The 20,572-nt window shown below is 41.3% G+C and overlaps 1 protein-coding gene across 9 annotated transcripts in view; it reads right to left on the bottom strand.

Annotated features, from left to right (window-relative positions):
- LOC142358773 (E3 ubiquitin-protein ligase NEDD4-like) overlaps positions 1–20,572 on the bottom strand; it is a 171,108-nt gene that overhangs the window by 83,127 nt on the left and 67,409 nt on the right. For 5 of the 9 annotated variants that reach the window (XM_075447106.1, XM_075447107.1, XM_075447108.1 and 2 more), the window contains 3 exons: positions 13,604–13,685; positions 8,490–8,528; positions 5,203–5,256 (listed from right to left, as the gene is read on the bottom strand). In XM_075447106.1, the coding sequence (XP_075303221.1) occupies positions 5,203–5,256; positions 8,490–8,528; positions 13,604–13,685 (175 nt within the window). Of the gene's footprint in view, positions 1–454; positions 1,917–2,534; positions 2,617–5,202; positions 5,257–8,489; positions 8,529–13,603; positions 13,686–20,572 lie in introns of those variants that run through there. The other 4 variants (XM_075447103.1, XM_075447104.1, XM_075447102.1 and 1 more) reach the window with 3 other exon arrangements.

Genomic DNA, 20,572 nt, shown 5'->3' with positions numbered 1-20,572 from the left:
TCTATAGTCTTAGCTACTGTTGCATTACAACACACATATTAAAATCCTGTAGAGGCACACATGTGTGTACATTATACTTAAGTGTCAAACTATTTGTTTTCAAAAACAGAGTGCATAAAGAATTTTTCATGCAGCAAAGTCTGTCAGCCAAATTAACACAAACACTTAATTTGCTATTTGAATGTTCTGATTTAAAAAAAATAAAATCTTTCCAGCTGATGTAATGCTCAATTAAGAAACATATGACATTAGGATCTCAAAATGTTACACTGGATGTAATCATAACTGAGAGCAAAGTTACATTAGATTAGAAATAGAGACGATTCGTGGCTTGCTCCAGAGAAACGCAGAATGTTCTAGCGTTAACAATGGAAGTGCTTCAGTTGCCTCAAGGCTAGAAGCCTTTGTATGGCAATTCTGTGTTTCACTAGCACAGCATATGCATCATACTTACTGCGGCACTGGCTGCTGTAGGACCAGGGGTACCACGACCCTCTTTACCAACAACCTGATTTTGTTCTTCTGGACCACGGGTGACAAGAATTCTGAAGTGCTGCTGCCTTGTGTTTTGATCTGGTCTGATTTTAAACAAGCATCCCTGCCCTTGGGGCATCCGCTCTGCTGAATTGCTTCTAGATGTATCTGACCCATTCCTGCCATTTCCATGCAGTTCTGAATTCAATCCATCATCTGTGGGGCTTATTTCTTGTGTCGGAGGCTGGACAGGGTAGGAAGTACTCCTTTCTAGCCGAATCCGAGGATACCTGACCAATCTGTCCCCTTTTGTTCCAGTAAAACCAAAGTTATATTCACCTCCTGCACTGGCACCACTTGTCTGCGGTTGCTGTAACTGGAGAACAAAGAACTTTTTCCCTGAGTTTGCCGACGTATCTGGCACATGTTGCAAAGACCAGCGCCGAGGTTCAGGGGTGGAAGCATTATTCTGAGCCTCGGTACCGAAGGGCAGTAGAGTAACCTGAGGCGCGTCCGCACTTGAAGCCCGATGCTGAATCCTCACACCACTTATGTTTAAACCTGAAGCTGCTTCATTCACCTCATCTTCTTGGGTAGCTGATGAAGCATCCTCACTCTGGCTATTAGAAGGAACAGTACAAAATATTCTACGATTACAGCAAACGGTCCCATTAATCTGTTGCCCTAACTCTTCTGTCAGCCTGGGAGGAGAATTTTCAGGAGTCACCTCTGGACCGCTCGGAGAAGAAGAACGGTTTTCAACAGGGGGTGCATAATGCTCCCTGAAGCCAGAGAATTTACAAGGAAGCGTCTCCTCAGGAGATTCCAGGGTTGTGCACTCGTCCGCGCAGCCGTTCGCCGCTTTGCGCTGAAGAGAGATCTGCATTGACGAGCTTCTCGTTGGACGTACATCAATACTGTTCAGCAGCTGGGGAATAAACATGGATGTACTCCTTTTTAAGGAGCCCACTTCTTGCAAATTGCCACCACCGCCACAATCTGCTCTGTGTCGGGAGAAAGTGTGAGGACTGTTTCTTCTTGGCAAAGTGTGGAATGCCATGAAAAAATCATCTTCTCTCTCCCGGTCGATGATCTCCGATTCAGGGGCTGTGTTGCTTCGCCCAGAGCCAAAATGAAACCGCAGCCGATGGGCCATGGTTTTACAGAGAGAAGAAAAGGAGAGGGAGAACAGCAACAATTCAGGCACTGCCAGAAGTTAAAAACCAAAGACATAAACTCCGAGAAAAAGTGTCCCATCTGCCAAACCGTTAGCACTGCAGCCCTGATAGCGACAGATAGCAGAAATAGCCCAAGTGGCAAGCAGCATTCCAGGCATGATTGGGTAAGAGCAATCAGTGCTCCTACACACTGTGACATAGGGTAGGATGGTGGGAGTCACGTGGCCCGGTTCCCCCTCTCCAATGCGAGCTAGCAGGGGTTTTGTTTTTTCTTTTTTTTTTTTTTCCTTTCCTTTTTTTTTTTTTTTTTTAATGCCAGCAAGAGCCTGAAACAGCACCTTCACAGCTGCTCCTTTTCCATCAGAGAGGAGCGGCCCCAGCGGGAGAGCTCTCACAGCTGACTAAGGCAGCAAACACCCTCGGCACTGCTATAAATCTAAACCACATCGTATTCACAAGGCACATTTGTACAAAGGACACACGCACAAATTGAACTACAACAAAACCACTGTGATTTAGTGTGAAAAGCCTCCGTTAACTCCACATGCAAATGAGAAAAATTATTTCAAGCTTAGCATTTTGGGGTGTGTTACAGCATTAGGCTATCGTGGCAGAGCGTGAATAAATATAGCACGGTTATGCTTTCAATTTTAACTGTGCGCATAACATGATTAAGCAACAAACTTCTTGCCTTTAAAAAGCCACAACTTCTACACTGTCCCTACGAACGCAATATAACCTACGCTACCCCGCGCAGTCCCTTTTAGTACTTAAAAATTACAACAAACAAAGCAATCGTACACAAGGCAAAGATTTCTCACACAATAAAAACAGCAGAAATGTGCAAGATGGCAGGAGGCAAAGTTTCTTTTTCAGTTTTACCAGGCAATAAAGACGAGCGAAAACCGGAGACGGGTGTTGCACGGCGTTTTGTACTGATTTGTCTGAAACACCATACAGAAACTCTGCCCGTTGCTGGCCAGCCTCCAGTGAGAAACTTCGCAATATTACCACGAGTGTGACTGCCAGCACGGAATACAGTTACGCTCTCCAAGAGCCAAAAGACCTCAGAAGAGCAGACAGACAGGATACACCAAAACGTAAAACAAACACCCTAATTCAGCTCTATCACAACGCAGGGACTCAGGGGTCTGAGGATACTCACATGTGAGGTGTGCTCACAGTAGCACATGTTGGTACATAATAGAAAAGAAACTCTGTTTAACAAGAAGCGTAGCTTCGTTTCAACGCCTGGACATTGGTTCCCTAGGAGAACCTGAAAGCATAGGGTTTGTCAACAGCTCTGAAAATTTGTAGGTGGAGGGTCAATACTCTATCTAGACATTTAAACCTCTGTCGGCAAGCAGCTTGTTTACAAAAGACAGAAAATGACCAATCACGAGAGAAATGGAAGCTTAAAACGACGCGCCTGCCAACAGACAGCACAATCCCCTATTGTTTTAAGCAGATTATGAGCCAACAAGAAAAACGTGAATAGCTTCTACACAGCAACAATACTGTAGACTGCCTTGTGGAAGCACAGGTGTTGATATTATTTTATCTTATTTTTCAGATAAAACATATTATCCAAAGACACAGTCTCTCTCTGCACCAAAGATGAAGCTTGCATCATATATTCCCTGTTTTGATTGAGGGACAGAAAGGAAAGGACATATTGCAAAGACAGAAAGTGTTTTGATAAGTTGGGATTATGAAGACAAAAGTTCTTCTGATAAAACCCATGCAAATATAGACAGTAAGTATTTCAGAGTAAAGCCAAAATAATCAGTTCCATGTCTCCTCATTCTGTAAACATAACCTGATGGATATTTGCTGCTCTAAAACCCCAGTGTACTTGCTTTGTCAATAGCTCTGAATACCTTCTGAAAGGAAAGCAACGGCAGGTTGCTGCCCTTGCAAGGAGGTTACGAGCCCAAGGACAGACTCTGCCTCCAGAAGGAGCAGCACAGGAAGAAGAGAACACAGTTCAACAATGAAGTACCAGAACTGTCAGTATAAGGCCAGTGCTATACACTGAAACTTGAAGATCTTGAGCAACGTTACCTGAAATGAGTATACCAAACCTGTCATTTCTCAGCTGTCACTCGACAGATCTTTTTCCTGAACTGCCATCCCGTTACTGTCACACATGGACACTCCTGCACGTGCTGCTGGGCTCTGAAGGCCAGGGCGGAGACTCTTCGGCGAGTTCTGCTTTGTCCTGCACACCAACACAAACTTACACCAACCATCCCCCAAGACACACGCAAGCCACGCAGTGACGTCCGCACAGGCCTGAGCCCGGGTTTACGCACTCTGCCTCACAGGTACTGTTACAGCATTTCTGCTGCAGTGTTGCATCAGCTGGCAATGGAAGAGAACCTTAGAGCTGGCAAGAACTGACTGATGATCACCTTTACGTTCAAAAGGTATAGGACAGTTTTAATAGTGCAAGAGGTCTTTATGATCCTTATATGTCAATCAATATACTCACAGTCAGCCCACTCTAAATCCACATTGTCACAGATTTACCAATTTACTTCCACCTAAATGAGGATATAACCATTTGGGTGTAAATTCTCTTTTTCCCCAGAAGATTACAGCTTGTATGTTTTTCTTTGCTCTATATTTAATAGGAAGACAGAGGAAAACAATGTATTTTTTGAAGACAGACATTTCCATAACGAGTTTTTTCGAATAAAAGGATCTTCACAACACTGATCCTAATCTTCACAAAGCAAACAAGTTCAGTAGAGGTTGTACTGCACCCAACCGACAAAATGTTAATACCTGATACCACAAAGAGATAGTGTTACAATTTTCAAAAGCGAAAAACCCAAGAGTCATTCACCAAGTTTGCCACTCCACTGGCATACTTAACCTAGTATGTTCAGAATGACAGTGTCACTTACTCCATGTATGTCTGCATGAAAAGCTTATCTGCTTACTCATAACAGAAGCAAGAAGCAGTAAGGTGCTGGAAGACTTCTCTAGAAGAGCTACAGCATCAGACAAATTAAGTTCAAGACTAAAAACACTAACAATATGCTGGGCATTATGAAGCACAGAACTGAAAATGTAACAGAGAGCATTATTTGCCATTACCTTAAACCTTCCTACACCCACATCTTGAGTACGATGTGCATTTCTGGTAACCGCATCCCAAAAAAGGATGCAGAAGTATTAAAAGGTAGAGGAAAGGGATGGTAAAATGATCACAGGATGAAGCAGCTGCTTTGTAAGTGACTCAAAAGGTTGGGACTTTATTGGTTTGCAGTGGAGAAGCCTCAGGAAGAATGTGATGAGGTTTTCACTGTCCGAATACTGGGTTAAGGAGGACCATTTTGGTCTGACCCAGCACGGTTATTACTTCTGTGTTTAATGCTCTGTTAGCCCCCAAATCAGATGTTTCTTCTGCTTCTATTAGCATTTCTTAGCACACTTACTTAAACAACAGACAAAAATACACCTTTAAGAGGTGCTATATTTTCATTAGCTGTGTTACACAGAGCCTCGTGATTAGTAAAACACTATCAAGACAAGCACTCACCAATCTGTTTTCATCAAACACTTCAAACAGGAGACGATGATTGGTTGGGTTTACCTATGAGAAAATGCAAATAATGTCATTTTAGGTTCATTAGCTTGGAGATAACAGTATATGGCTAGTAGTTCATACAGTGATTAAACCAAGGCAAACAGAACAGGACTAACAGGTTTTACATAAATCTTTAGTTTTACTTAAACTGGAGCACTGGAACACTTTGTTTCTAAACGCTACTGCAACCAGAAAAAGGCCAGTAGTTACATTAAAAGCTCTCATTTACCGTGTTCAACGCAAGACAGTTACTGCCTTTCTCTGTCTACAGAAAGCTCTGCAGAGGAAAGGCACGGCTGCTCACGCTGGCGGGCTGCGCGCAGACAGATGGCCGAGAGGAGTTTGGAGAGGACATCACAGGGCAAACCAGGCTGCTTCTGCCTCATGTCACCCCCGGTACGTGCTGCATCCAGGAAGGACTAAGGGGGGCTTCAGCAGCCTCGACCACACCAGCGAAGCTAACCTGGGCTCAGGAAAGGTGGCGTGGCCAAAGTGACAAGGTTCTGTGTTTTGGGAACCAGTCCAGGCTGGACAGACTATCAGGGCTTCCAGATATTTTGTTGTTGTTGTTGTACAGCTGCAAAGCTCAACTAAACTGTAGGGAGCAAGAGCTTTACTGTATTTCCTTCAGAATTCCACAGTCATCTAGTTTGGACTGTCCATCGTTCACCATTTCTAGCCCATTTATCACACGCCTGTGGAAAACCCAACAGAAGTCTCTCCAACACTCGAAACCAGCAAATATCACTCCGAAAAATTACTGATGTTGAAGTAAATTTAACCAAAAAGACTGCCAACATTTAAAAGGAAAAAAAAAAACAAACAAAAACAAGGCTGAGAGAGCTGAGGTTGTTCAGCCTAGAGAAGAGAAGGCTCCAGGGGAGACCCTGCTGCAGCCTGAAAGGGGGCTTACAAGACAGACGGGGACAGACTTTTTAGCAGGGCCTGTAGCGACAGGACAAGGTGTAATTGATTTTAAACTAAAAGAGGGGAGATTCAGACTAGATATAAGGAAGCAGGTTTTTTTACAATGAGGGTGGTGAAACCCTGGCCCAGGTTGCCCAGAGAGGTGGGAGACGCCCCGCCCCTGGAAACATTCCAGGCCAGGCTGGATGGGGCTCTGAGCAACCTGATCCAGTTGAAGCTGTCCCTGCCCATGGCAGAGGGTTGGACTGGATGGCCTTTAAAGGTCCCTTCCCACCCAAACTGTTCTACGAAAAAGAGAACTCTGGCAGGAAGACAAAACAGCCACTATTAAACAAGAAAAAAGTTCTACAGTAGTTGATCCACTTACAAAATTTTTCTGAAAAAATATGTCAAGCCAGGTTACTATGTTCAACTTGTTTAATTAAGAAAATGTAGAAGTAATATTCCACAATGGACTCATAGTTCTGTGGGGGTGGCAATGGACTTCCCAGTTTCGAGAAAAATCAGAGAACTGTGACACACAAGAAAGGGTACGCATTACTTTATGACATGCACATTATTCTTCAGGATTTTCAAGATGTTTTAACACAGCTTCTATGAACTATATCAGTAGTTTCAGCAACACAAATTGTGGCAGTTTTGTGTATTTTCTTTTCCTGGGAAAAGTGAATGATTAAAAAGGCTACCTTTAGTAACATAATTTAAAATTATAAGCACAAATATACGTAACAAGTTTGCTTTATCTTGAAGTTTAAAACACATGAATTGGTTCCTTACAGTCTGTCTTGCAACTCAGCATGTTCATCAGACCAGTATTCATAAAGCTGGGCGCATGCCGGTGAGGTCACCCATTTCTCAATCACTTATGCAGTTGGGATCAAACTGGGGAGAGCTTGAAATGTCTTCAAATAGATAAATGGTCTAAAACTTTTTCACTTCCCTTTCCCGTGCGACGATCACGATGGTAACCTCTCCATATAATTTGTCCTCTGTGCTGAAGGCAAAGGCCTTTGAACACTTCACTAAAAAATGCTCTCTTACTAGGGTAATGACCTTCTAGTAAAATATAGTATTAAAATTCCTCTGCGTTTTTACAGGCAGGTAGCTTAAGTTATCCCATGGTAGAGCCACCTCTAAAACGAGAAGTGTGCAAACATCAAAAACCATTCTGATGAAAACAGAAAACCTTAGGCCCAGTTGCAATTTAGCATCAAGACAGTTCCTCCGAACTCTGCATAACTTTAAAAAGTCTAAGTCCACATTTTACCCTCTGAGTATATTATAAAAATAAAAATATTTCATTATATAAAGATGATTTTAGATACATACCACCCAGCTGCAAAACCTATAAAAGGTATTTGGTACATGTTTAAAAATAAAAATTCCAGTTAAAGCTCAAACCCCTGTGTATTAACAATTAGATTGGTGGGAACTCTCTAGATATCTAAAAGATCCTATTAGCAAGACGGTCAATCACTAAGACTCTATAAACAACATTCAATCTGCTCCCCATTTTTAACCACCTACAGTGACATCTTTTCTGAAGCAGCTATTTAAGATTCAATTTTAAATAACACTGAAATTCTATCTAACCTCTTTTTGTGAAAGCTACAGCTGCACTAAGTCCTTCTTTGGAAAATTATTTGCAGCAACTAAATAACCAATTTGTTATTGCCCTCCTCATTCATATTATATTGGTATTGATAATCACTATTTTAACCCCTCCTTTACCATTTTCAATATTTAAAATAATTTTTTCTGATAAAAATCACTGTTTTAGCTATAACTTGGTTTTCATTTTAAGCAAGATATAGAAAGCTTAAAATGAAACTACCAAAAAAAAAGCATGTTTTGACCTTTTTGGCAAGTAACAAAGGCCATGAGAAATTACTTTTTCTACCTTCCTTCTCTACATTCATATTTCATTATTTTTTGCTGTGATAGCTTAGATTTCATACAGCTCTTGGAAATACCTCTGATTATTTGCCACTGCACTAACATTTTAAAACCACAGCAAACACTGTCTGCTAAAAATACATTTTCAAGTAAAAAGAATTTTTTGCCAGATTAATTAACTCAAAACTTGCTCTAAATAAAATCTCAAATTGTGAAACAGTCCATTTCTAATTAATCTTATGCCAGTTTCTGCTGATCGCTCCATCACTACAGAAACAGAAGAACAATTATGTCAAGTATTTGTTTATGTAAACATATAAACAACAAATAAAAATAAGCTTCTTCCCAACATTATAAAATGCCATGTGATTAATTGTACATGCTAAAATAATGATTGCAAGTAAAGGAAAACTTACTCTAAAATAAAATTCTTCATTCCATTTTGGGTTCAGTGTCTGTAAAAGAAATAAACATATTTATGTACTAAAATTTCTTCAGAGTTGTCATTTTGCAATCATCAAAATGTGCACACGCAAGTGACAATTTTCTAGGAAAAAAAGGAGAAAAAAGCATGTCATAAAAATTGACAAAAAACCCCCAAAGAACTGCCAACAAATTATTTAGGAATTCTCTACTGATTAAAGCAAACGGGAGGATATTTGAGTCAGATGATCCTAAAATAGATGTGAAGTATAAATAGGATTCTATGAGTAAAAGCCAAATCACTGAGAACCTATAGAAATAAAACCTGAAGACATTTCATTCTCAAGATTCATTTAAACCCAGATTTACAAAGTATATTTAAGCATAAGGACAACTTTAAGGCTACAAAAATAAGGACATATTTATACTGTAAATTAAACAGAAAAAGAAAAAAGAACAAAAGGAAAGGTTATGTCCCTTGAACAGGTATGATACTCTTCCTATCTCCCCCAAGCCTATAGCGAATTTTAATTGTTTTAATAACCTGAATAAAATGTACAGAATAAAATACGCATATAGGCTGAAATCTGAAGGGAGCTCAAGCACGAAATAATAAATTGATAAAAACTATTAGAACCACAAACATTAACAATCTGGGCAACTCAGATTCAGATAAGTTGAAAACCAAGTATGATCTGTCCAATGGTTTTGTTTTCCTGCCAAATCATTCCCTCATTCTCTCACACAGCAGAGATTCACCAGCAGAGCCAACGGTAAAAATTCGCTCTACATCCACCAAACTTTTGTCATAGCAGAGAAGGAGAATTTCGGCTGTTCAGCGGAACTCCTTGACAGCTACAATAGATTTCTCAGGTCCAGGACACAGTGGCTCACGACACTGCATTCCTGCACAACACGGAAACGCAGGAGCCACATCGTAGCTCCACAGGCACTCGTATGATCACATCGTGCCGACAGCTGTGCATCCTCCATTCCGCTTTACACTGGGGCTCAATCTCAACCCAACTGTACATGTAACTCATTATCAGTGAAATCAAATACTGAAATCTGAAAACGCTGTTCTAGAAAATTTGGGAGGAAAAAGGAGGACAAAAGGAAATAATAGTATTGAAGAAGACCAAACTCTTATACCTACATAAACAGCTATGCAGGTGGTTAACAGCTGTACTATGAGAAGAGTTCTACCTGCTTCTCCTAAACAACCTTATGACAGAGCTGGAAAACTTTGTGAAAGAGAAGACCATTGTAAAGAGTAGAAGAAAAGAACAAAGTAAGCGTAGGTGAAGGGTAGGGATAGGGGTTGGGGGCAGAGAAAAACTTTCAGCTTTTTCACTTTAAGATGCACAAATGTATTCAGTAAAAAAATTAAGCAATAAGAAAAAAAAGTTACTTTTTAAATACTTGTATTCATGAAATGCGGCTGTTCTTGGCAAAAGAGGTTCCATGTAATTTAACAAATGAAGCATGGTCTTGTACTAAATTTGAAGGCACTACTGTCCATCAATAATGCATTATTTTTGAATGCTGCTTAACCACAAATACAAATTTCAGGAAATTTGATGTAGCAGACAGCACAATTTTTGGTAAATGACCTGGTAACTGGCAGAAGTTTCTTCTACCTTTACAAGTCAAGCAATTAGTGGGTGAAGTCAGAAAGTACAGACACTAGAATCCTAGCAAAGGAGAAAAACACTTGTAAAGAAAGGCTCCAGAAATAAATGCATGAATAACTTCATAAAGGAAATCAGCAGGGAAACAACAACAACAAAAAGACTCGGCAGCAAAAAGAGCTACATCCTAAAAAGGGCAAGTACTGTACAGATAAAGAACTGCCAAGAGTCAAGCTGAGTTAGATCTTCCACAGGATATTAGAACGAACACAAAGAAGGTTTTTCAACCATATAAATAAAACGAGAACACGGTAAGAAACAATGCCACTAACCAACGCAGTTCAACGGGGAGACTAAGCATATTTCGATATTCTATTTAACATTACATACGGGAAAGGCAGAACAACTAAGAGGGATCAGTACTACTGAAGTAGAAGTGAAATCTTCAGAGCTCAGTGCAGCCAAATTGAGAAAACTGGACAGCCTTCATCCACACTTTTAAAAGAACTGACAAAGGAAATCACAAGCCTAGTATAGCAGAAATTTGAAAAATACACTAAGCATCTTACAAGATGGTGAGATGACAAACAGCAAATACAGCTTTTTCTACTGCAGAAAGAAGAGTGTGTTTCTAGCAGGCCATTCAAAACACAGCTCCGAAAGAAAACACAAAGCATTAATCAAATTTTACAGTTGGAATAATTAAGGGTGGGGACAGAGGTAAACCAAAACACAAAGCCTCAGAAATTCAGCACAGCTAAATCACGCCAGATGAATCTGAAGTTGTTCCGATAATTTGATTTTTTAAGAGTAAGGCAACAATGTGCATTTAAGCCCTTTGGCTGTAACTAAGCACTTCATAAGGCTCGGTCCAGCTGTACAGTAGGACACACACCACACAACCGCACAGGTAATGTAAAAGGCACTCCTGCAAGGCAGTGCCACACGCAAAGCTACCCATTCAACTGAGGAAGACAAAAATGAGTAGAAAAATAAGAAACTAGTGAAGGGTTAATTGATTTTGCTCAGTATTTTTTTATTAATGATTTTAACACAGAATCAAGATATACTAATGATGTTTTCTATTTATGTAATAAACAGAGATTGCAGATTGCATAGGGAGAATACTGCTTTGAGTGCAGAAGTATTGAGATGGAATTTAACAATTCAAAACAGAAATGACTAGCTAGAACTTTCCAATGGATGAGTTAATATTACTATTATGGAAATGACTGAGAAAGTCCAGGCTTTAAGTGACAGTTACAAGAAACACTGAAAAAAGGCAGACGCAATCCCAGGAATACACCAGCATCATCTCATCCTCAGCCCTCTGTCTACAGCTGGGTTGTTGTGCACACATTGTCATTTTTCTCTTCCTTCCTACAGCAGCACTAAGGTCTACGAGTTTATCTCAATACAATCAATACAGTACTTTCACATCTTCAGTACTTTTCTTTTTTTAATTTATGGTGGTCTTCTCACAAACTGTCTTATTCTCCTTCCACATGGATCCAAAGCTGGTAAGTATTGCTTCAGATCAGCAGTAACGTTACAACCTTATTTTCAATCTAATGGTCTCATTTCAACCTCTCCTAACTTTGTGCACTATAGCCACTACATTTCAAATGTGTAGGAGCCAAATATGCCATGTCTTTAGTAATCATGATTCTACACCAGCAACATCTTTTCAAATAAGGACAATGTTATTCTAATAAGAATTTTTAAATTAATTAATAAATTTAAAAAAGAATTCAGAAATTGAATAAAAGTCTGGATGTGATCCCCATTATTTCCTAAGAAACAAGGGGGGGAATAAAGTCCTACGTCCATGCCACACTTCCTGCCTCCTCTCTCCCCATTTCACTGACTTGCTACAAAGGATTCCTCTCGAAAGCCAAAGGATTCTCGCACCTTTGTGACCTGCCTCATCCCCTCTGCTGTCATAATTGTCTTGAGTTTTAGCCACAATTTACAGAAGAGCTAAGGTTGGAAAGGACCTCTGGAGATCATCTAGACTCACACTACCTCACGCTAACATTCTTCCATTTCACTGAAGTGAAAGGTAAAAGATGAAAATCTCCCTCCCGTCCTCGGGCATTTGCAGCTAACAGAAGCTACCACACTATTTTAGGACAATAAACTAATGCTACAAGAACTGGACTTGCCTAGACAGTTATTTTTCAGTAAGCCATTATTTTTTAGGAATCCTGAAGTATACATTTTGCAAATAAGCCCATGAAAGTGAATGCACAGACTGTTCATGGGGAGCAACTGTTCAAAAGTCTCCGACTTCCACCAGGTTCTCTCCAGATGAAATGAGTTGCCCATTTAGTAGCTGCTAAAGCCTGAGCCCGTATCGCTATTCATGAAGAATTGCTACAGTGGTCCAAATTATTTTTTAAATAAGAAAGTAAACCTTGACCTACACTCATTTTACTCTTTTCATCTACCCTTCAAAATGTAAGAAAGATTTATCATCATGTGACTTCGACAACAGGGCTCGATTCCACACAACCACATCCCAGGAAATGGCACGACAACAAGCACACTCTCTACAAAAACAAGATATGCAGAGTGTAAGAAAACCTCCCACATACTTACATGGAATTGGCGCTAAATCTTGAACTTATTTAAGGAAACAAAAAAATGCCACAGTCCATGTTGTTACTATAGCAACAAACTAGGTACTCCTTTTTGAAAAAGTTACCCTTCTCACAGATTTTAATGTCTAAAAACTTTACATAAAACTAAGCTAGATGGGCTATAAAGAAGGTATTTCAAAGGAGTCAATGAACACAAAAATGCTGTTATGAAACAAGTACCAATGGTTAACCAAGAAATCTTGTAAAAATTACTTCTACTTTCCAGCATCAAACATGCCCTGGCTCCTGTGAAAAGGTCTGCTCGACTCTTCCATACTTCCAGGATTTCACATCACTTTTCTCATGACACCTAATGTCCTGATTTTAGAACAGCATCATTCCATTTTGTGTTTTCAATAACAAAATTTTCCTCACTATTCTGTTTTGCAATAATGATTTCAACCGAGTCATTGTTGATGCTAAATAACTTCATAAAAATGACAACCCATTATTTTTCTTTACTCTTCATGAGTTATGACTTTTTTGATCTTTGCTAAAAGTCAAATAAATGATAATTAAAATAGTTTCCTAGTTCTTTATTTCAGCTATGTCTTTCACTAAAATACGCCTTTAATAAAAGAAACAGTGAATGATGTAATGAGATTTGATAAGCCAAAGTTTAGAGAATAAGATGCAACATATTAGGATTTTGTTCTCTTTTGTTTTCCTGTCAACAGATCATGCACACTGAAGATGCAAGCACTTGTTTTTCTGTTTTGGTTTGAAAAAACAGTTGCTATTCACGTACGCAACATTTAAATAAGTGTTGTATTATGTTACAGAATTGTGTTCTGGTATTTCCAAAACAATGGAACAAAAAAAGGATATACATACCTTTTTAATAGTTTTTGTCTGCACAAGAGCAAGTTCCCTGTTCTCATCTGCTACATACAAGGAAAGTTTCACATATGGGTCACTGCAAAAGAAGATGTCATATTTAATGGGAATATAATTTTACAGCCAAATATAATTTCACTACAAATTTGTCATTTAATTGGATAACAGTAGCAGCTCTAAACACTTCTAGTGAAAGTATTTTCAGTAAAACTCAGTAACTGTAATAAGCTACTGAAACATTTAAAATACGTGTTTGTATATGCTCCATTAAACACTGATTATAGTATTAAAGACAATTTAACTTGCAGTTTCTTCCCATTGCTATGGACAAGAACCACTTGCTTGCATGCAGCTTCTGCTCACTAGTGTGCACGTGGCAGTCCATTTAAAAGAAGAGTCAAGAAAAAATTTGACCTGTGGGTTTTAGAAGAGACTCCCTGTAACTAACCGTTCAAGGTTGATGGGAAAGAGAACAGAATTGTCTTGAAGAAGCGGTTCCAATTTTATTGAACCATAAACCCAAGCTGCATGGTGTCAGCAGTGACACCAGCACGGCCCTTCTGTTCATCCAATACCCCCGTCCAGATCCTGAGCTCTCCTACCCACGCCATACGTCTCCTCCTCACCAGCTGGTCCGCTGTGGTGCTCGCCACAAACAGATACTCCTACTCTGGTCTTACAGGCAACCCACACTCGTGGGTCCCCCTGAAAGGACCCTCTCCCATCTATACCCCTGCCCAGACCCAGGGCCTCCTCCCCACTGCCTAGCCCAGCCTGGGGTACGCCAGTGAATGCCACACATGCTCTCCCACGCACACCGGGTCTGGGGGAGATACACTGACTTCAACCCCAGCAGCCTGACTCCGACCGCTGACACTGAGCCCCTCACCTGCATCTTGGATAATCTTAATGAAGCAGATGCTCCCACCTTCCACACCAAACAGCACACTGACCCTGCTTCAGCTTCTCAGGCCCTTCTCATTGCTAGGTCACTGCAGATCACACACTGCACAAATGCTTCAGCCTCCAATCAAATCCAGTTTCCAAGGTCAATGAAACAGAGTGTACATTAAGTTCCGTCTGAACATGAGGAAGAACTTCTTCCCTCTGAGGGTGACAGAGCCCTGGCCCAGGCTGCCCAGGGAGGTTGTGGAGTCTCCTTCTCTGGAGATATTCAAGACCCGCCTGGACAAGGTCCTGTGCAGCCTGCTGTAGGTGACCCTGCTTCGGCAGGAGGGTTGGACTAGATGACCCACAGAGGTCCCTTCCAACCCCTACTATTCTGTGATTCTGTGATTAAATTTGCAGCCACGGGGTATTATAACCACTACCTTGAGCTCTACAAAGTAGAGCTGCCACTACAGCTACTTTCCCTTAGAGTTTCTCTGCACTTCAGGAAAGTCTTGCCCGCTGTGCCAGAACCATTCAGCATAGACAAATCTGGCCTCGGATCTTGCCCCCAACTCCGCTTTCTCTTTTCAGCAGGAGAAGGAAGTAGAGATATTTCAGAGATCATACAGCGCTCTCTGTCAGAGACCTTTCAGATACAAAACATGCCACTACAGGAGGTCACCCCAACTTTAGCTGCATATCACTGTTGCTGTGCTGCAGGTTTCTACCCTCCAAACCTGTGCTTCCTAACTTCTTTCAGCAGGGAGACAGTAGCTACCAGGAAGGGGGTGATGTGGAGGAAGGCTCCATGACACCAGCATGAGAGAACAGTCTGCTAGATCCTTCCCCAGTACCAGTTGAAGAATATTACATCTGTTGGGAGCTCTAAATGTGAACGGATTCCAGAAGATCTGAAGAAGGGAATTTTGTATGCTACAGCAACCTTAAGTATGCTAGCATGGTTTCCACAGTACTCGCAAATAATACATTCAAATATAACCTCTTTCTTATGGAATAAACCAGCATGGCCACAAAAATGATCCAAGAGCTGGAACACCTCTCCTGTGAGGAAAGGCTGAGAGAGGCTCTTTGGCCTGGAGAGGAGAAGGCTCCGGGGAGACCTTACTGCAGCCTGCCAGTACTTAAAGGGGGCTTAGAAGAGAGATAGGGACAGGCTTTTTAGCAGGATGAGGGGTAAAGGTTTTAAACTAAAAGAGGAGAGATTCAGACTACTTATAAGGAAGAAGTTTTGTTTACAATGGGGGTGGTGAAACTCTGGCACAGGTTGCCCAGAGAGGTGAGAGATGCCCCGTCCCTGGAAACATTCCAGGCCAGGCTGGACGGAGCTCTGAGCAACCTGGTCTGGTTGAAGATGTCCCTGCTCATTGATGACCTTTAAAGGTCCCTTCCAGCCCAAACTACTCTATGATTCTATGATATTTGAGACAGCTTACTTATGTGCATTCATTTACTGCAAATGAACACGTAGCTGGACAGATACTATAAACCGACGTTAAGTCAACACTGCTCCAAGCAACGCCGTCTCACGCCTCCCTCTACCCTGGCCACGTGTTCTGGCCTTTGCGTTGCTCCTCAATGGCAGAACACCTCTGCACAGAGCTGCGCACAGAAGCGGACCACAGGAAGGATTCGAGTTTAAACACAGCAGGCAGGGCAGAAGGAAGAGGTCACTTCCAGCCCGATCAGTACCCTGGCTCATTTCAGCGTGCAAACGTGCTAACATTTGTTCTGGGAAAGACACAACACACAGCAGAGATGGGAAGGAGCATAAAGGGAAATGGCAGAAAATATTTTAAGTCACAATGTCATCTGAATGTTTTCTAAAGTCTATCATCTGACTTACTCTGTCACCACATTAAATATTGCAAATAAATAGAAAACAGCACTTAAGGACATCTTTAAGCCATGTGAAATGCACTGCCAGCCCAGGGTTTTGCTTTTGTTTTTAGCTTTTTGAATAGCAATGAGCATTTAAAAAGAAAAAAACTGTTAAATAGAACATAAGGAAACAAGTAAAGAGGAAAAGAAACAAGACCTGCGATTTACCACTACAGTTTCTTATCCAGAAGCTGTGACTGATGTGATTTGATGACAGCTTATAGAAAAAGTTGTTTAAGTCACGTTATCTGCTTTACATACTGCTAAATTCAGCATTTCATTCACAACTCTGGAAGGTGCAGCTGCCCAAACAAATCTGACAGTTGGTAATTTTTTTCTGTGCTTTGAACTCAAGATCTGTCCTAAAGAGCTGTGAAACTTCATGTGAAAGCTCTAGGAACTGAGTGAGGATCAGAGCGCCAAACTCATTTAGCAACAGTGACAGATGCAGTATCTCATTCACAGGTTGTGGCTTCCAGGCCAAAATTTCCTAAAAGAATTTATTTCTCTGAAGAACAATCACCACACACACAACTTCTGTTCATGCCATCAGAAGAGTACACGAGTATCAGATACCACAGAACACTTAAATTCCACCTGGAATTAGCTGTAAATAAGAAATACTGCTGAAGTCTATAAGGTTGCTTTGCTCACCACACAGTTCTCACTAACCCTGCAGAAGTTTACAGGAAAGCATCTAACTTGCATCTTCATTAGGACACAGTATCACGGTAATCACATCGCATCATGGCAAGGGCTAAAACCAGACATACTTCCAAAACCCTGAATCTGGGCATCTTCTGTGTCCAGATAAAACACAAACTAATTCTCAAGCACCATGCACACAGTTCTTGGTTTAAGAGATATTACAGAAGCCAAATGCTCCAGGAACCATTTCAGTCAATCCTCTTGAGCTACATCTTTGATCGGAGAAAGCTGTGTTTTTACATTAGTCACTTCAGAGGAAGGTCTTGGTGAAAACAAGACAGTCTGTGATAGCTTACAGGTTTCAGCCAATTCCACTCGGGACAGAGTTCCATCACATCTGATTTCAGTGAAGTTAATGTCTAAATTAAATTGAAATATAGCAAATAAATTGTTTCTAACTCAGCAGATCTTAAAAAAAAATTTAAAATGGGATGACTAAGACGTCTTTCTACTGCAGTATCTAGCCCTCCAGAGTTCAGGACGACTTAGTAGTTTCAGCACAATGCTGAACTGAGCTATTTCCAAACGTTTGATCAGCGTTGTGACTCAGCTATAAACCCACCGAAAAGGAAAACACCAAAAAGAAGAACACAGATGCTCCAAGGCAGCTCTGCAAAATTCAGCTGTGCTCAGCAGGGCTGATGCAGAATTCACCAGCTCCAGAGCTGGCACTTCAGCCAAGTGCCTACGCCCTCTGCTCTCCATCGCATCACCGCGCCCGTGCTACCTGGGCAACGGGAACACTCGGACTTACCGGACTTCCTTCTCCACAGCTCCAGATCACCGAAGCAGAGAGCAAGCCTCTCCATCACTTCTAATTGTTATTCCAGACAAACTTGGTAAGTGGCATCAAGGTAAAGTAAATATTTACTGCAACTTTCCTCTAACCGTGAATCTTTTCAAAATACCGCTAAAATTAAATACATTTTCACAAGGATTCCAATTTCCTCCCACAGAACACCTGATTCTTACAAGAAGATTGCCAAAGAAAACTTCCACAAACTACAAAATTGTGCTTGAACAACAAAGCACCTCATAGCCAGAACATGTCCGTGGCAAAGAGCATGTGAATGTGTCAGTGTCTGAAGAGGAGGAACCATTAAAGAACTGTCACTGGAGAGGCCTCACTGTACAATAAATAATCGCTTTTTTAATGCTAGGAACATTGACACTTCAAACTTCAGACTTCAAAAGCTTGAAGACCTTTTCACGAGAAGTATTGTTAAAGGTCAAGTTTACAATAATTAAGGTCAGGTTTTGTTCATTTGTTTGTTTTGGTTTTTTTAAAGTTTCTTTGTGATATTCCTCTTATACCCTGGTGCCGTGCCACCTTTGAACTTCTATTGTTGATCACAAATGAGAGCTCATCCTCTTAAACTCTAGCATTACCTGCAAAACTTCTTCAGGAAATTCAAAACTTATTTCTAGGCAGAGACGTAGGAGACCAAGGATATTAAAACATCTCCATAATGAAAACACACATGAGAATGGGAGCCTTCTAACTGAATTCACTGCACATTCAAAGGCCTGTAACTGCAAATGCCATGTCCCTATTTTAGAAAAATCTAAGCTAAAAATCAAAATGTAAGCAAAACATTCAACTACTCTAGCCATGAAAACATAATAATACGGATCCATCACTAGAACACCTGCTTTCAGATGTTGATTTATCTGAAAAAACACAAACCAAACACAAACCACCATGTCTAACCAGACCGGTTCTTCCTAGACATCCAGAAAGAACAACAGAAAGAGAAGAAATGACAGGTTCAGGACTTCAGGATGCCCCTGAGATCTATAAATCCAGTCAGCCTACCTGTGTTTCTCATGGAGCGATTGTACAGCGGAAACAATCCACTCAATCCTAATCTGGGGCGTTTTACCTAAAGGGTGCATTAAAAGCAATGAGCAATGGCTATCCCTCTACAGTAAGTGCCTGTTACCAGGCCATTCCCCAATCAGAAGAGATCTGCCAAGCAAAATTCAGAATATGTTACCACACTCTGTCTCTCACATGGTTTCACCACAGGACTCTTCATGCCAGTATCTAATTGATCAGGTTTACAGCAGCACTTGTATCTGACCTGTAGCAGCCTTCACCTTCCCATCCACTTAGCACGCTGCCCATCCGCGAAGGCACCGCTGCGCGAGGGAAGGACTAGAGGCAGCTCCAGCAAGTACGAAGGGCAGGGAAGGCCCAGCCATGGCGGGTGACTGTCAGCATACACCACACAGAAGGAAGTGGGCACGCAATTTACTAAAGAAATTTTAGTGGGTGAAAATACTGTTAATAGCAAGGAAGGGGGAAAGGGGAAGGATGGTAGATGCACCCGATACCCTAGAGCACCATGAAAGAATATGCTTATTATTGAAACCTTGTTTACCGAAAATTGAAAATGAACATACAGATTCCACCAAAACAAGGTCAAACCAAAACCCAGCAGGTTATACACATCTTCTTCCCCAATGAAGACATCTACTTTGCTTTATAATTTTGGCTTCTTCATTCAGTTCTGGAAGATACACTGGATGTACCTGGACGGTGCATCTATTTGAGACATGAACACGCATGAGTGCTCCACTCCCCTCCCGCCCCAAGGCTGGGATCCTCCAAATCCAAGATCACAGAACAAAGTAGAACTCGGAGTACTATTCAGCTGAATCCTGGTAGTGCTAGGGAAGAAGATGACTATGAGCTGGATTAAATAATAACCAGCGGATTATGAAAAGAGTTCTGAAAAAAAAGAGAAGTCAACTTTAACACAAGTTTAATGGAAGCACAATGTTTTTCAAACAGTGCAGACAGAAAGGAGGGAACAAAACAGCAGTCAAAACCTGGTTTGACACTGCCAGAAGCTGCCCCGCTGGCAGCAGCACCTCCATCTCGGCTGGACAAGGCACCCTCCCGATCGGACACCACGGGCACCAGACAGCAGAGTGGCTGTCCCGGCTGTGTGTGCGTGCACGCACACGCCGTTAGCAGATTCTAGGGGACAGCGAGCCTGCACGTGAAGCTACAGAAGCTGCATCTCCAACAAGAGGTGTTTTAGATCTCAAAATCCACATGCTCCAAACAGCCAAGGACTGCTTCTAATCCACACTGCCAGCAACAGGGGCTGCACAAGTGCACGACACAGGTTGAGAAAGAGGATGGAATTTGGGGGGATTGCATGTGGACGGGTTCCAGGTGGTCATTTCCACTCTGTAAACATCTTTAATTGCTGCAGGCTGGGGTGACCACACAGCTGACTCTGCTTTGACAACAAGATTGAACTTGTTGTCCATCTGGACAGGTCCCTTCCAGACTGAACTTTCCTATGGCCCTACAATTATACTCAAATAAAAATATCAGCACTCTGATCCCAGAGTCAGGTTTTTTTCTTAAAAAAGACCAAACCCACATCCAAACAACTTCATACTTGGTCCCTACCTTCGCTACCACCATTGTTTAAAGATCTCTGTACCCAG

This window comes from Opisthocomus hoazin, chromosome Z, assembly GCF_030867145.1.
Source record: "Opisthocomus hoazin isolate bOpiHoa1 chromosome Z, bOpiHoa1.hap1, whole genome shotgun sequence".
NCBI lineage: Eukaryota > Metazoa > Chordata > Aves > Opisthocomiformes > Opisthocomidae > Opisthocomus > Opisthocomus hoazin.
Note: the sequence above shows the minus strand (reverse complement) of the source record. Positions and strands in the feature narration are given on the sequence as shown.